The sequence below is a fragment of the Drosophila gunungcola genome, unplaced genomic scaffold (genome assembly GCF_025200985.1).
Source record: "Drosophila gunungcola strain Sukarami unplaced genomic scaffold, Dgunungcola_SK_2 000001F, whole genome shotgun sequence".
Classification (NCBI taxonomy): domain Eukaryota; kingdom Metazoa; phylum Arthropoda; class Insecta; order Diptera; family Drosophilidae; genus Drosophila; species Drosophila gunungcola.
The window spans coordinates 12,182,470-12,199,892 of NW_026453197.1; the positions used below are offsets into that span (position 1 = coordinate 12,182,470).

General features: G+C 44.9%; 1 protein-coding gene across 50 annotated transcripts in view; it reads right to left on the reverse strand.

The window, feature by feature from the left end:
* Positions 1 to 17,423, reverse strand: part of LOC128263194 (uncharacterized) — a 131,314-nt gene that overhangs the window by 57,836 nt on the left and 56,055 nt on the right. For 30 of the 50 annotated variants that reach the window (XM_052997963.1, XM_052997964.1, XM_052997960.1 and 27 more), the window contains 5 exons: positions 16,722 to 17,030; positions 14,690 to 16,498; positions 14,540 to 14,632; positions 10,366 to 11,163; positions 221 to 9,319 (listed from right to left, as the gene is read on the reverse strand). In XM_052997963.1, the coding sequence (XP_052853923.1) occupies positions 221 to 9,319; positions 10,366 to 11,163; positions 14,540 to 14,632; positions 14,690 to 16,498; positions 16,722 to 17,030 (12,108 nt within the window). The remainder of the gene's footprint in view (positions 1 to 220; positions 9,320 to 10,365; positions 11,164 to 14,539; positions 14,633 to 14,689; positions 16,499 to 16,721; positions 17,031 to 17,423) is intronic. The other 20 variants (XM_052997966.1, XM_052998008.1, XM_052997987.1 and 17 more) reach the window with 3 other exon arrangements.

Here is a 17,423-nt window from a genome sequence, read left to right on the forward strand (position 1 = left end):
TGTGCCACAAGAAGGATAATGGCTGGAAATCCAAAAGAAGAGGAAGAAAACATGACATCCAACTGAAGTAGGCTACTACAATTTGCCAGTTATGTGATTGGCGTTGAAAGTAGTCGGCGATGCCACGATGCCAAGTTTACCGCAACCCTGTGGTTCCTTGCAATTCATTTGTAATGATTCAATAACAAAACTTACAACTTATATACACAACTTTAGTTACCTGCTTTCATAGAGCAATCGGGTCTATTTACATCATCGGCGGTATCACAGAAGCACAATGTGGTGTGGTTTAATGTACGACAAATAGTCAGATTCTGCACAGTGCAGATATTGGTAAAGTATTCGCAAGGGGATATGCACAGCCCTCCTAAGCAAGTCTGGTCGTCTGAGCATTCGTAATCTGTTCTGCAGTTCTTTTCAAATTCTGTCGTTGGGCTATCTGTCACAGTAAGGTCTGTCGCAATAGGCGTTGTTGATGCAACGGGTTTCAAAACCGATATAGGAGTGGATTCGTTTAAAACAGGAAAAATAGTAGTGATTGGCTGAACTTTTTCTGATAAGGTGTAATCAAATGTAGTAAGGTCAACAGATTCCGCAGTTGAACTTTTATCAGTTGGTGTATATGTAGTTGTTTCATGAGTTTTTGATGTGGGTTTTTCGAAACTTTCTGGTGGAATAGTTGTATCCGTTGCCACTGCAGTTGTCATGAAACTCGGAGATGTACCAATCGTAATATTAAAGCTCGTTTGGGCCGTGGTGGTTGAGCCGGTAGTTTCCAATTTAGCTTGACTATAAGCAGGTTCTGTAGTTGGTACAGTTGGGACTTCTCTTGTAGATTCTGTAGTGTGTTTAGTCATTCGTACGGCTGTTGTACCCGGAGGTAAAGTCGTGGGTGTTTCGCGACTATAGGGTAGAGTAGTTCCATCCGAGGACTCCGTAGAAAGATTAGTACCGTCAGTAGCCCTTTCAGTTGTTTCTTCGATTAGAAATGTGGATGTCTGTTCCGTCACTTGCCCACGTGTTGTACCAATCGGAATGTTTGTGGTTGTTTCAGGGGTGAGTGTCGAGACAGTAGTTCTTAATGATGATGGCCCAAGAGTGGACCCTGTAGTTGGTACTTCTCTTGTGGATTCTGTTGTTTGTTGAGTCGTTCGTCCGGGTGTTGTACCCGGAGGTAAAGACGTGGGTGATTCGCGACTCTGGGGTAGAGTAGTTCCATCCGTGGACTCTGAAGAAAGAGTAGTACCGTCAGAAGCCCTTTCAGTTGTCCCTTCGCTTAGAGATTTGGATGTCTGTTCTGTCATTTGCCCACGTGTTGTACCAATCGGAATGTTTGTGGTTGTTTCAGGGGTGAGTGTCGGGACAGTAGTTCTTGGTGGCCCAAGAGTTGACCTATCAATAGACCCTGTAGTTGGTACTCCTCTTGTAGATTCTGTCGTTTGTTGAGTCATTCGTCCGGGGGTTGTACCCGGAGGTAAAGTCGTGGGTGTTTCGCGACTCTGGGGTAGAGTAGTTCCATCCGTGGACTCTGAAGAAAGAGTAGTACCGTCAGAAGCCCTTTCAGTTGTCCCTTCGCTTAGAGATTTGGTCGTCTGTTCCGTCACTTGCCCACGTGTTGTACCAATCGGAATGTTTGTGGTCGCTTCAGGGGTGAGTAACGGGACAGTAGTTCTTAATGATGATGGCCCAAGAGTGGATCTATCAATAGGCCCTGTAGTTGGTACTTCCCTTGTGGATTCTGTCGTTTGTTCAGTCATTCGTCCGGGTGTTGTACCCTGAGGTAAAGTCGTGGGTGTATCGCGACTTTCGGGTAGAGTACTTCTATCCACGGATTCTGAAGAAATAGTAGTACCGTCAGAAGCCCTTTCAGTTTTCCCTTCGGTTAGAGATGTGGTTGTCTGTTCCGTCACTTGCCCAAGTGTTGTACCAATCGGAATGTTTGTGGTTGTTTCAGGGGTGAGTGTCGGGACAGTAGTTCTTGGTGGCCCAAGAGTTGACCTATCAATAGGCCCTGTAGTTGGTACTCCTCTTGTAGATTCTGTCGTTTGTTGAGTCATTCGTCCGGGTGTTGTACCCGGAGGTAAAGTCGTGGGTGTTTCGCGACTTTGGGGTAGAGTAGTTCCATCCGTGGACTCTGTAGAAAGATTAGTACCGTCAGTAGCCCTTTCAGTTGTTTCTTCGATTAGAGATGTGGATGTCTGTTCCGTCACTTGTCCACGTGTTGTACCAATCGGAATGTTTGTGGTTGTTTCAGGGGTGAGTGTCGGGACAGTAGTTCTTGGTGGCCCAAGAGTTGACCTATCAATAGGCCCTGTAGTTGGTACTCCTCTTGTAGATTCTGTCGTTTGTTGAGTTATTCGTCCGGGTGTTGTACCCGGAGGTAAAGTCGTAGGTGTTTTGTGACTTTGGGGTAGAGTAGGTCCATCCGTTGACTCTAAAGAAAGAGTAGTACCGTCAGTAGCCCTTTCAGTTGTTTCTTCGATTAGAGATGTGGATGTCTGTTCCGTCACTTGTCCACGTGTTGTACCAATCGGAATGTTTGTGGTTGTTTCAGGGGTGAGTGTCGGGACAGTAGTTCTTGGTGGCCCAAGAGTTGACCTATCAATAGGCCCTGTAGTTGGTACTCCTCTTGTAGATTCTGTCGTTTGTTGAGTTATTCGTCCGGGTGTTGTACCCGGAGGTAAAGTCGTAGGTGTTTTGTGACTTTGGGGTAGAGTAGTTCCATCCGTTGACTCTAAAGAAAGAGTAGTACCGTCAGAAGCCATTTCAGTTGTTTCTTCGCTTAGAGATTTGGTCGCCTGTACCGTCACTTGCCCACGTGTTGTACCAATCGGAATGTTTGTGGTTGTTTCAGGGGTGAGTGTCGGGACAGTAGTTCTTAATGATGATGGCCCAAGAGTGGACCTATCAACAGGCCCTGCAGTTGGTACTTCCATTGTGGATTCTGTCGTTTGTTCAGTCATTCGTCCAGGTGTTGTACCCGGAGGTAAAGTCGTGGGTGTTTCGCGACTTTGGAGTAGAGTAGTTCCATCCGTGGACTCCGTAGAAAGATTAGAACCGTCAGAAGCCCTTTCAGTTGTTTCTTCGCTTAGAGATTTGGTCGCCTGTTCCGTCACTTGCCCACGTGTTGTACCAATCGGAATGTTTGTGGTTGTTTCAGGAGTGAGTGTCGGGACAGTAGTTCTTAATGATGATGACCCAAGAGTGGACCTATCAACAGGCCCTGCAGTTGGTACTTCCATTGTGGATTCTGTCGTTTGTTCAGTCATTCGTCCGGGTGTTGTACCCTGAGGTAAAGTCGTGGGTGTATCGCGACTTTCGGGTAGAGTACTTCTATCCACGGATTCTGAAGAAATAGTAGTACCGTCAGAAGCCCTTTCAGTTGACCCTTCGGTTAGAGATGTGGTTGTCTGTTCCGTCACTTGTCCACGTGTTGTACCAATTGGAATGTTTGTGGTTGTTTCAGGGGTGAGTGTAAGGACAGTAGTTCTTAATGATGATGACCCAAGAGTGGACCTATCAACAGGCCCTGCAGTTGGTACTTCCATTGTGGATTCTGTCGTTTGTTCAGTCATTCGTCCGGGTGTTGTACCCTGAGGTAAAGTCGTGGGTGTATCGCGACTTTCGGGTAGAGTACTTCTATCCACGGATTCTGAAGAAATAGTAGTACCGTCAGAAGCCCTTTCAGTTGACCCTTCGGTTAGAGATGTGGTTGTCTGTTCTGTCACTTGCCTATGTGTTGTACCAATCGGAATGTGTGTGGTTGTTTCAGGGGTGAGTGTCTGGACAGTAGTTCTTAATGATGATGGCCCAAGAGTGGACATATCAATAGCCCCTGTAGTTGGTACTTCTCTTGTAGATTCTGTCGATTCTTCAGTCATTGGTCCGGGTGCTGTACCCGGAGGTAAAGTCGGGGGTGTTTCGCTACTCTGGGGTAGAGTAGTTCCATCCGTTGACTCTGAAGAAAGAGTAGTACCGTCAGAAGCCCTTTCAGTTGTCCCTTCGCTTAGAGATTTGGTCGTCTGTTCCGTCACTTGCCCACGTGTTGTACCAATCGGAATGTTTGTGGTCGCTACAGGGGTGAGTAACGGGACAGTAGTTCTTAATGATGATGGCCCAAGAGTGGATCTATCAATAGGCCCCGTACTTGGTACTTCCCTTGTGGATTCTGTCGTTTGTTCAGTCATTCGTCCGGGTGTTGTACCCTGAGGTAAAGTCGTGGGTGTATCGCGACTTTCGGGTAGAGTACTTCTATCCACGGATTCTGAAGAAATAGTAGTACCGTCAGAAGCCCTTTCAGTTGTCCCTTCGGTTAGAGATGTGGTTGTCTGTTCCGTCACTTGCCCACGTGTTGTACCAATTGGAATGTTTGTGGTTGTTTCAGGGGTGAGTGTAGGGACAGTAGTTCTTAATGATGATGGCCCAAGAGTGGACCTATCAACAGGCCCTGCAGTTGGTACTTCCATTGTGGATTCTGTCGTTTGTTCAGTCATTCGTCCTGGTGTTGTACCCGGAGGTAAAGTCGTGGGTATTTCGCGACTTTCGGGTAGAGTATTTCCATTCGTGGATTCTGAAGAATGAGTAGTAGCATCAGAAGCCCTTTCAGTTGTCCCTTCGCTTAGAGATTTGGTCGTCTGTTCCGTCACTTGCCCACGTGTTGTACCAATCGGAATGTTTGTGGTTGTTTCAGGGGTGAGTGTCGGGACAGTAGTTCTTAATGATGATGGCCCAAGAGTGGACCTATCAATAGGCCCTGTAGTTGGTACTTCTCTTGTAGATTCTGTCGTTTGTTGAGTCATTCGTCCGGGTGTTGTACCCGGAGGTAAAGTCGTGGGTGTTTCGCGACTTTGGGGTAGAGTAGTTCCATCCGTGGACTCTGTAGAAAGATTAGTACCGTCAGTAGCCCTTTCAGTTGTTTTTTCGATTAGAGATGTGGTTGTCTGTTCCGTAACTTGCCCACGTGTTGTACCAATCGGAATGTTTGTGGTTGTTTCAGGGGTGAGTGTCGGGACAGTAGTTCTTATTGACGATGGCCCAAGAGTGGACCTATCAATAGCCCCTGTAGTTGGTACTTCTCTTGTAGATTCTGTCGATTCTTCAGTCATTGGTCCGGTTGCTGTACCCGGAGGTAAAGTCGGGGGTGTTTCGCTACTCTGGGGTAGAGTAGTTCCATCCGTTGACTCTGAAGAAAGAGTTGTACCGTCAGAAGCCCTTTCAGTTGTTTCTTCGCTTAGAGATTTGGTCGCCTGCTCCGTCACTTGCCCACGTGTTGTACCAATCGGAATGTTTGTGGTTGTTTCAGGGGTGAGTGTCGGGACAGTAGTTCTTAATGATGATGGCCCAAGAGTGGATGTATCAATAGGCCCTGTGGTTGGTACTTCTCTTGTAGATTCGGTCGTTTGTTGAGTCATTCGTCCGGGTGTTGTACCCGGAGGTAAAGTTGTGGGTGTTTTGGGACTTTGGGGTAGAGTAGTTCCATCCGTGGACTCTGTAGAAAGATTAGAACCGTCAGTAGCCCTTTCAGTTGTTTCTTCGATTAGAGATGTGGTTGTCTGTTCCGTCTCTGTAGAAAGATTTTCGCGACTTTCGGGTAGAGTATTTCCATCCGTGGATTCTGAAGAAAGAGTAGTACCATCAGAAGCCCTTTCAGTTGTCCCTTCGCTTAGAGATTTGGTCGTCAGTTCCGTCACTTGCCCACGTGTTGTACCAATTGGAATGTTTGTGGTTGTTTCAGGGGTGAGAGTAGGGACAGTAGTTCTTAATGATGATGGCCCAAGAGTGGACCTATCAATAGGCCCTGTAGTTGGTACCTCCCTTGTCGATTCTGTCGTTTGTTCAGTTATTCGTCCGGGTGTTGTACCCGGAGGTAAAGTCGTGGGTGTTTCGCGACTATGGGGTAGAGTAGTTCCATCCTTGGACTCCGTAGAAAGATTAGTACCGTCAGTAGTCCTTTCAGTTGTTTCTTCGATTAGAGATGTGGTTGTCTGTTCTGTCACTTGCCTATGTGTTGTACCAATCGGAATGTGTGTGGTTGTTTCAGGGGTGAGTGTCTGGACAGTAGTTCTTAATGATGATGGCCCAAGAGTGGACATATCAATAGGCCCTGTAGTTGGTACTTCTCTTGTAGATTCTGTCGATTGTTCAATCATTCGTCCGGGTGTTGTACCCGGAGGTAAAGTCGTGGGTGTTTCGCGACTTTGGGGTAGAGTAGTTCCATCAGTGGATTCTGTAGAAAGATTAGTACCGTCAGTAGCCCTTTCAGTTGTTTCTTCGATTAGAGATGTGGTCGTCTGTTCCGTCACTTGCCCACGTGTTGTACCAATCGGAATGTTTGTGGTCGCTTCAGGGGTGAGTAACGGGACAGTAGTTCTTAATGATGATGGCCCAAGAGTGGACCTATCAATAGGCCCTGTAGTTGGTACTTCCCTTGTGGATTCTGTCGTTTGTTCAGTCAGTCGTCCGGGTGTTGTACCCGGAGGTAAAGTCGTGGGCGTTTCGCGACTTTCGGGTAGAGTATTTTCAACCGTGGATTCTGAAGAAAGAGTAGTAACATCAGAAGCCCTTTCAGTTGTCCCTTCGCTTAGAGATTTGGTCGTCTGTTCCGTCACTTGCCTACGTGTTGTTTCAATCGGAATGTTTCTGGTCGTTTCAGGGGTGAGTAACGGGACAGTAGTTCTTAATGATGATGGCCCAAGAGTGGACCTATCAATAGGCCCTGTAGTTGGTACTTCACTTGTGGATTCTGTCGTTTGTTCAGTCATTCGTCCGGGTGTTGTACCCGGAGGTGAAGTCGTGTGTATTTCGCGACTTTCGGGTAGAGTACTTCCATCCACTGATTCTGAAGAAATAGTAGTACCGTCAGAAGCCCTTTCAGTTGTCCCTTCGCTTAGAGATTTGGTCGTCTGTTCCGTCACTTGCCCACGTGTTTTACCAATCGGAATGTTTGTGGTCGTTTCAGGGGTGAGTAACGGGACAGTAGTTCTTAATGATGATGGCCCAAGAGTGGACCTATCAATAGGCCCTGTAGTTGGTACTTCCCTTGTGGATTCTGTCGTTTGTTCAGTCATTCGTCCGGGTGTTGTACCCGGAGGTAAAGTCGTGGGTGTTTCGCGACTTTCGGGTAGAGTACTTCCATCCACGGATTCTGAAGAAAGGGTAGTACCGTCAGAAGCCCTTTCAGTTGTCCCTTCGCTTAGAGATGTGGTTGTCTGTTCCGTCACTTGCCCACGTGTTGTACCAATCGGAATGTTTGTGGTTGTTTCAGGGGTGAGTGTCGGGACAGTAGTTCTTAATGATGATGGCCCAAGAGTGGACCTATCAATAGGCCCTGTAGTTGGTACTTCTCTTGTAGATTCTGTCGTTTGTTGAGTCATTCGTCCGGGTGTTGTTCCCGGAGATAAAGTCGTGGGTGTTTCGCGACTTTCGGGTAGAGTACTTCCATCCACTGTTTCTGAAGAAATAGTAGTACCGTCAGAAGCCCTTTCAGTTGTCCCTTCGCTTAGAGATTTGGTCGTCTGTTCCGTCACTTGCCTATGTGTTGTACCAATCGGAATGTTTGTGGTTGTTTCAGGGGTGAGTGTCGGGACAGTAGTTCTTAATGATGATGGACCAAGAGTGGACATATCAATAGGCCCTGTAGTTGGTACTTCTCTTGTAGTTTCTGTCGATTGTTCAATCATTCGTCCGGGTGTTGTAGTTCCACCCGTGGACTCTGTAGAAAGATTAGTACCGTCAGTAGCCCTTTCAGTTGTTTCTTCGATTAGAGATGTGGTTGTCTGTTCTGACACTTGCCCACGTGTTGTACCAATCGGAATGTTTGTGGTTGTTTCAGGGGGGAGTGTCGGGACAGTAGTTCTTAATGATGATGGCCCAAGAGTGGACATATTAATAGGCCCTGTAGTTGGTACTTCTCTTGTAGATTCTGTCGATTGTTCAATCATTCGTCCGGGTGTTGTAGTTCGATCCGTGGACTCTGTAGAAAGAGTAGTACCATCAGAAGCTCTTTCAGTTGTCCCTTCGCTTAGAGATTTGGTCGTCTGTTCCGTCACTTGCCCATGTGTTGTACCAATCGGAATGTTTGTGGTCGTTTCAGGGGTGAGTGTCGGGATAATAGTTCTTAATGATGATGGCCCAAGAGTGGACTTATCAATAGGCCCTGTAGTTGGTACTTCCCTTGTGGATTCTGTCGTTTGTTCAGTCATTCGTCCGGGTGTTGTACCCGGAGGTAAAGTCGTGGGTGTTTCGCGACTTTCGGGTAGAGTACTTCCATCCACGGATTCTGAAGAAAGGGTAGTACCGTCAGAAGCCCTTTCAGTTGTCCCTTCGCTTAGAGATGTGGTTGTCTGTTCCGTCACTTGCCCACGTGTTGTACCAATCGGAATGTTTGTGGTTGTTTCAGGGGTGAGTGTCGGGACAGTAGTTCTTAATGATGATGGCCCAAGAGTGGACCTATCAATAGGCCCTGTAGTTGGTACTTCTCTTGTAGATTCTGTCGTTTGTTGAGTCATTCGTCCGGGTGTTGTACCCGGATGTAAAGTCGTGGGTGTTTCGCGACTCTGGGGTAGAGTAGCTTCATCCGTGGACTCTGAAGAAAGAGTAGTACCGTCAGTAGCCCTTTCAGTTGTTCTTTCGATTAGAGATTTGGTTGTCTGTTCTGTCACTTGCCCACGTGTTGTACCAATCGGAATGTTTGTGGTTGTTTCAGGGGTGAGTGTCGGTAAAGTAGTTCTTGGTGGCTCAAGAGTGGACCTATCAACAGGCCTTGTAATTGCTACTTCTCTTGTAGATTCTGTCGTAAGTTCATTTATTTGGAAACCCGTCACGGTTGTTTTATCAGTTTGTATATTGGTAATTTCTCCAGGAGTTGTTCGTGTAGGTATGGAGGACGACGCAGTGACATTTGCAGGTTGAGTAAAAGTGGTATCAATTGACAGTTGTTTTGTCGTTTTATACGATTCGGTTGTACTTGTGTATGAAACTGTTGTTTCATTTTCAGCTTCTATATCGGTAAAGCGAGTTCGCATTTCAGTTTGATTGGCCAGTTGCATAGCAGTGTATTTTATAGTGACAGAGTCCGTAGTCGTTTCAATTTTTTGGGTTGTAATGTCAACTGATTTTTCTGTTGGAATGCAGTTCGAGTCCGTCGTGTTTGAAAAGGAGGCTGGGCAAATACATATGGTAACCCTATGAGCTGATGTAACACACTTAACTGCGCCAGCACAGAAGGTGTGACAGGGATCGATACATTGACCTGACGATCCACATTGCTGCGCTTCACTGCAATCTTCGTTTGAGGTACAGTTGCCACCTGGCTTAGCTGCTTCAAATGTTCATGTTTACGTGTTTTTTACATATTTTTTGAGATTTTCGAGTGGAGTATTTGTACATATTTCAAAACAAAAGTGTAAGATTTAAAAAATAAAAAAATACGTTAAAATATTTACAAATATATACCAAATATAGGATAGAAGGTGTAAAGCTACAACAATAGGGAAGGTGCACTATATATACAGAGGGGCGTACCTAATCAAATACTGTTGAATATTTCGTTCTAACTCTCTTGCATACGGCTGCAAATGTAAACAAATATCGGAAGCTTTATAAACTATTATTTTACTGTTAATCAATTTTAAATTAGGAACGAACGCCTTTACTATTAGTTAGCTACATATTGGTGTTGAATTCGTTTAGGTTTACCATTAGTATTACATCTTATTACCGTTTATTTAGAATCATAGGTTAAGATTTCATAGTACAAGTATTCAGGAGGCTTTGATTAATAAATTGATTATTATCACTGTGAGCATGAGCGTGTGTGAATGTTCAGAAGAGTTTTCTTGTAATTGTGTCTTTATGTTATTGGTATTTTCTTTTGGTGACTTTAAACGACTTTCAGATCAATAATTGGACAACTCTTTTCATTTATGTGCTTCAGCCTTACACGCTGTGCTAGTGGCGAAAAGCATCTGACCGAGGGGTTATAATGTCGGTTGACTTGGACGTTCGGGTTGTAACTAAGCTTTGGGTAGGTAAGTTGACCATATCAAAAGGCGAAAGCTTGATACGGCTAAAGGCAGTTAATTTCTCAGACCTATGTACATTTACAACAAAATTTTTATGAAACAGATTGACAAGGCCCGAAACATTAAACAGATGGTAAGGTCTTTCGTCAATATATTTCGTCGGAAATATTTGTTTGTGCTTTATCGCTGTTTTCTTTTTTGTGAGGGGACAGACAATAAGACAGAGCTAGCAAAAGGTGAGAGCGTGTGTGAAAAGGCAGGAAACAAAGATAATCGAGACAGAACTTAAGGCACGTTCACTCGACAGAGAATTGAGTGATAGAGATTACGTTTGGTGCTTTACCTTTTTGGCATCCATTCTTGGCATCGGCTATAAATCCAGCTGGGCAGAATTTACATATCGGCTTGTGATCCTCGACAATGCATGGCGAGTTGGGTGCGCACGTGGCAAACTCGCACGGATCGATGCACTTAAGCTTCCGGCACGCCTGGCTAGCCGGACAACCGGCGTCGCGCAGGCATATGGATATTGAAGGCTGGCAATCGCGCATGCAAATGCAAACGGGCTTGTGGTTCTGGACCTCGCAAGACTTGTTTTCCGCACAGATCGCGGCTCGGCCCAGTGGTACGATGCACGGGTTTCGGCACTTACCATCCGCGCAGGCCATATTCGAGGCACAGTCATCATCGCGGTAGCACTCTCTTTTATCCGGGGCGCACGTCAGTTCCCCGTATTCATTAACTATGAATCCAGACTTGCAGATGCAAACTGGCTGGTGACGTCGCGTCTCGCACTTTTTGTTGCTCTCGCAGATGAAGAGCGGATTGTTACACGGATCCGTGCATTGGCCGTACTGGCCGCACTGCAACGTCTCCGGACACTCCGAGTCTCTGGAACATGGAATCTGCTCCTTGGTCTTGGCATCCGTATCGTCCGGCAGGCACTTGGGATCGGACTTGCACTCGATCTCTGGCCGACCGATGTGACAACTGGGGCAGGAGCAGCGCGGTCGATGCAGTACAGTTTTGCACAGCGCATTCAAACCACACACGCCACGCATTGTACAAGGATCGCTGCAGTGTCCTTGGAGGCATGACTTTTCACTGGGACAATCCGTATCTGAGTAGCATTGTTCGGTGTCTATAACATTACATCCAGGGCAGGGAAGAACGAGAGAGAGATAGACAGGAGTTGTTTGGTTGTTTAAATGTTAATCGTTGGTGGGTGCATTCAACTATTCGGTGGCATAAACGGTACGGTACGCTACTAAATAGATATATATTTTTTGGGGTATGGAAAAACATAAAAACGAAAGTGCGACATTGAAATCGTCGATTCAAAGTAGGGGCTTGAGTTTGATAGACGATAGTCTGGTGGAAATTTAAAGGGCTGATTGGGGTATTTGCATTTGACAGTGTAAACACATCATTTTAGAAACAAAAGTGGTGGGTGACTCGAATAAGACTTATAACTAAATGTTTCTAAAAACAAAAGGAGAAAACTTAAACAAGACAATATATGAGGAGTAAATTCCAGTTTTTTGGTTTTTGGGTTTTGATTTGGGCCTCTTTTTGCTTAAATGTTTTGTGTATTTTCTTGGTGTTTTGTGGGGTTGTGTGTATTGCTGTGGGTCGGTTTTTGTGTTCAATTAAGTGTCAGTGGGATTGTTGTGGACTCGATTTTAGGGTTCGGGGTATTGTGCATGAGGATTGTTAGAGTAAAAGAAAATTTTTAGCGGGGATTTTCAACAAGTTAAGATCAGAAACGGTGCGTTAAGAAATCAATAGGTAACGTAAGCGAAAAAAAAAATAATTAACTTAAAATCTTTGGCAGTTTCACTTAATTGGCTAAATGTAGTCAATTGGTGCAGTTAGATTAGACAGCAAACTAGAGCAAAAGTCGATTATATATTTGTTTGTCTTATTCAAATTGTAGAACTGTGAAGGGAACATCTCACAAAAACTAGGGTTGTATGTTTTTATTGACAGACCAAAACGATGCTTATCAATAATATTGGTTGCTTTTGATTTTTGTCATTTTTTGGTATGAGTTCGATAGACTATCGATTGGCGTACAAGTGAGCGAGTGAGGGTAGCAGTGAGAACAAGTGAGCATAGTTACAATCCTTGATGATTTACCATTTTTACGAGCGAGCATAAAGCACGAGAACCTAGCACTTTCCCAGTTTGCCCAATTAATTTGATGCTGTACTAAAGGCAGGCTTAGTTGAGCAATGAATTATCTCGGGATTAATGCGAATTCGAGCATATATATATATTTTTTTTATTATTTTTGTTCAGTTTGAGTTATGGCAAATAATACACGACATCCAACACATGCGCTCTGCCCTCACGAGAGACACGCTATTGGCGATTGGTTTTGTAAGTGAGTGATTGAATCATAGGAAAGAGATAAGAAGATCTTTTGAAAAAGAGGAAGTGTAAGTATAAGTCTGGCAAAAGCAAGATTAGCTTTGTAGAAAGAGGCTTTAGTAGAAATGTATAGAAGAAATAGTACTTGAAAATTGATGGTAAATACAATTTTGAAAAGTTCGTTAAAAATATACGTGGCTAGTTTGATTGATCCGGGTTATTTATAATTCACAGTTTTCAAATTTAGTTTATATTTACAGATTGCTTTTGGTGTTGTTAGTTTAATCGTTCACATAGCTGTGGCTTAATTGTTTACGAATATATGTACAATATGTACAATTTTCTGTATATACAACTTAATCACTAGTCAAATGTACCAAAAATAATTGAAATGTTAGTTAAATTTAGTTACAATTTAAATCAATTCGGGTTTGGTTCATATAGAGTTTAACCAATAGACGATCTATGTAGAGTGGTAGATAAGGAGGAGCTTTCTTAATATGTATTATAAAAAGAGCTTTGTACACAATAAACGGGCTTATTTTGGTTATACAGTAGACTTTAAGGATGCATTGAAAAGTAGTAGTAGCTGTTGATGTTGCTTTTGTTTTGGTAATCGTTCTGTACACAGTTGTAATGGATCTTAAGTTGATAACTATGTTCCTCAACTGGTTTCGAATTAATTTCAAGCATATGTGAACTATGTGTGAGAATTGTCCCGTCCACAGTTCCCAATCTGAGACTTTGTTCATTCAAGAAATGTAACAAAAGGGTATTAGCAATAGGAAACGACAGATCGATAGGGGAATAACACTGGGAGGTACAAAGGGGTGGACAGAGCGGAATCGGAGGAAGGATGGGATCTTTTGGGTAGGGATTTTAATCATTTTTTGTTTTCAGTATCAAGGATGTGTTGAGGATTGTTGTCTTTATGATAAGCGTGGCTTTATATGTTTTTTAATTTATTGGTTTAGTTCTAATTTGTGCGCTTTTCTGGCACTTTCTGTGATTAACCAGTTGTTTTATTTTTGGCTACAATTTTTACTGACTACATATCGCTATCGCGGCGTTTGTCGTTAGACTAAATGTTAAATAGGGATGAAACAACTTGTTTACTGATCTGTGCGTTAACTGTTTCCAAGTTGCAATGGATGCCACATAGTTGAGCGCCAATACAGATGGTTATTCAAAGCCAATTGTATGGTAACTAAAGAAAGAATGCAATGAGTTGAGCATAGCTTTATGAAAGCCGAATGAAATGATAAGGCAAGTCCCAAGCTTTATGGGAACTAGTATCAACTCTCTAGATTTTGTTGTAGAAATGCAAGATTGTGAATGTAATTTTTAGTAGAGTATTTTAAATTTGCTTAGGACTAAACTTAATTTTGTTGCGTAATTATTTTGTTTTTCATTTTCAAATAATGTGTGTTTCAAAAATGAAGTGTAGGCACAGATTGGGTAACCGCGATAGCGACAGCAACATTCCACGAATTTCCATATGCGTTGTTGATGGTTTAATGTAAAATAAGGTGCTTAAAAACTATAAAAACTCAAATAAAAACTAAAACAAAATTGCATAATATAAACTGTGCACTGAAATTTATTCATCGGCATTTTTGCTGCTTAAAAAGCAACTCAGTTGCCTATTGGGAGTTGGTTGTGTAGGTGGCTTTTTGGTTTCTTAGCGTGTTTTCTTGTACGTGCGGGGAATATCGATATTAAACTAATACCTTAAACTTCGCACATGTGTATAGGTTGTTAAGAAAAAATAAAAATGTGTATTACGAATAACGTATTAGCTTTGGTATTTTAAACACACACACTACACTGAAATCAGTTTTGCTTTGGGTAAATGTTCTAAGCAGCCGCGAGGGCCGTTGAATTAGTGGAATTAGCTGGTTTAAGTTATTGTATTTAAACAACTCAAAACTATGTAATTAAACCAAGAAAATGATAACAATAAAATCAATTTCAATCAGTTACTAACAATCTTCCAGTTATATTGGTAAGGGTAAAAAACTTCAACGATAACGCTTAATGATTACAATAACTATAACTTTTAAGAACGCTGGTTAACATGATTAGCAATAACGGTACGAATTGGTCTAAAACGCTTGAAATGTGAGCATAAACTTTGCACTTACCCTGCTGACAGACATATTCATAGCCCTGGCGCACGCAGTCGCCAACCTCACATCCTTGGGTGCGACAATCCTGTTTTGGCGGAGTCAAGTAACCTGTGTGACAAAGGAAAGAATTAATAAAATTATTAAATTATTAACTATCAAACTTACATTGCACATAGGCATCGCCATTGGGGAAGTTCTCCGGGCAGTAGCACTCGGCTTGATTGTTGTCCAGCACATGACAGGCGGCGTTCAAGCCGCAAGGCTGATCCTGACAGGCGTTCACCAGCGGTCCACCGCAGAGACATCCCTTATGAGCATCTCCAATGCATCCATCCATGCAGGCGCATTCATAGCCTCCGGGCACCTCAGTGCATTTGGAGTTCTCACCACAGGGCTTGCTAGAGCATCCTCCCTCCAGTGGTCGGCATTCACTTATCGGATTGCCAAAGAAGTCCGGCGGGCAGGAGCACTGGGCCTTGCGACCCACCACCCGACACTGGGCGTTGGTGCCACAAGCTCCGAACTCCAGACACGGGTTACGGCATTTGCCTTGGTCGCAGCGCTTGCTGCTATCGCAATCGGTGTCCACACGGCACTCGAACTGCACGCACTCCTTACTGGGCTCGCCCTCGTATCCATCCGGGCAGTAGCAGAGCATGCGGTGCTCGGACACGGTGCAGAGGGCATTCCTTCCGCAGGCCTTGTCATTCGCACACGGATCGGAGCACTTTCCATTGACACAACTCTGGTCAGCGGCACAATCTCCGTTCGATTTGCAACCGGCAATGCATGCGCCTCGCTCGCAGAGCTGACCCACCGTGCACTGACGCTTGGGCCCGCACTTATTCCGGCACTTTCCTCGGGCACACTGTTGTCCGCAGGCGCAATCCTCGTTTCTCGAGCATTTCGTGGCACAGTAGGCTCCGTTCTCATCGCACTCGCAGCCAGGATGGCAGCGTTCCGGCGGCAGTTGGCAGCCAGTCAAACCGTCTCCCATGAAGGCAGCGGGGCACTGGCATTGGACTCCGTGGTTGACCACCAGGCAGTCGGCACACTGGCCACATTGACCAGGGGTGCGACACGGGTTTTGGCACTTCTTGTTCACGCAGGCCTCGTCGCTGGCACAACTCAAATCGGTACGACAACCAGTCTGGCACATGCGATTCTCGCATATCTGTCCCTGGGCACATGCCTCATCCGTGTTGCACACGGTCCTACAGGTTCCCCTCATGCAACGCTCGTCTGCCAGGCAATTCTGATCGTTACGGCACTTTCCTTGGCAGCTTCCCGCGTAGCAGAGCTGATTCGTTTGACAATCCTCGTTCCTTCCACAAACAATGCGGGGCACTTTGCAGGCCACATTGGCATTGCCATCCAGTCCCTCCGGGCACGAGCACTGTTTCCTGTGATCGATCGTCTGGCAGTGGGCATTGGTGCCGCAGGCAGTGGGATCGGCACATGGATCCACGCACTGTTGACCCACGCACGACAAGTCCTGGGGGCAGCCCTGATCAGAACGGCAGCCGGGCACACAATTCAGGCCCAGACAGAGCTCTCCATGACCGCACTCGTTGTCGTGGCGGCAAAGCGGTTTGCATACTCCCTGCTGGCAGCGCTCGTTGGTCAAACAGCCGGCATCATCGGCGCACAGAGGTCGGCAAACCGACTCGAAGCAGGCCAATCCATTGCCACAGTCGCGATTCTCGCGACATTCCAAGGGGGGCGAACGGACGCAGCCCACCTGCGGCGTTGGATTGGGCACCATGCTCTCCAGGCAGCTGCAGCTGGCCCGGTGGTTGGACACCGAACAGGCGGCATTCGGTCCACAGGGATTCTCCACACACGGGTTCACGCACTTGTCATTGCGACAGGACTCGGAGGCACTGCAGTCATCGTCCACATGGCAGCCGTAGACGCACTTGTTGTGCAGGCAAACGTGACCCAGGAAGCAATCGTTGTCCACACGACAGGTCACTGAGAATGAGAGATAATTATTAGGAGGGCTTACTGGTAGAACACAGAACAGCAGACTTATCCGTACAAAATAATATAAGAAGAGACTAAACTTATCATATCTGTTGGCATCTTAAATGATCGAAAACAGGCGCGTAAAAATTTTTCTTTGTATTATTAAAAGCCTTTACTATATCAAATGAAAATAGAGTGGATCACGAGTGGATCAAGGAACCCCACTTACGCATGCAGTTGCCCTTCAGGCACTTCTCGTTGGAGGCGCACTCCAGATCGTTGTGGCACTCAGGTAGGCACATGGAGTCACGGCAGGTGTAGCCGGGTCCACATTCACCATCGCAGGCCACCGGAACACGCACGCACTCCTTCGCAGAGTCGCCGGTGAAGCCCTCCGGGCAATGGCACTGTTTCAAGTGATTCTGTATCACGCACTCGGCATTCTGTCCACAGGCCTGCGGCTGCAGGCAGGGATTGAAGCATTGACCACATTGACACACCTCCGATGCTCCACATTCGGTGTCCAGTACACAGGCAGCTGTTTAAGGAAAGATTTTAGAGTTAAAATGGCACTCTGAAGGGAATAAATACAAATCCCGGTTGGCGTAACCGTCAGGTTTTGTTCGTGGCGTGTTGTCATATGTGTAACTTGTTGTTTTTTTCATTTTAGTTTGCAGTTAGTTTAAATTATAATATAGCATTTGGTTTAGTTCGTAGGCTCTAAGCCAGTCCAAGGTTGTATATTGGTAGTTCTTTTCAGATGTTGTGACGTCTGAGACGATTTTATGTAAAAAAAATTATTTCTTGTTGGAAACTGTTGAAGTAAATAGTTAGAGATAAATTACATATTTTTAGAAATAAAACAAATTAGCAAAACAAATTATTTTTAAACTTATCAAATTTATATATAACGCGTGTTGAATTTTAAGAC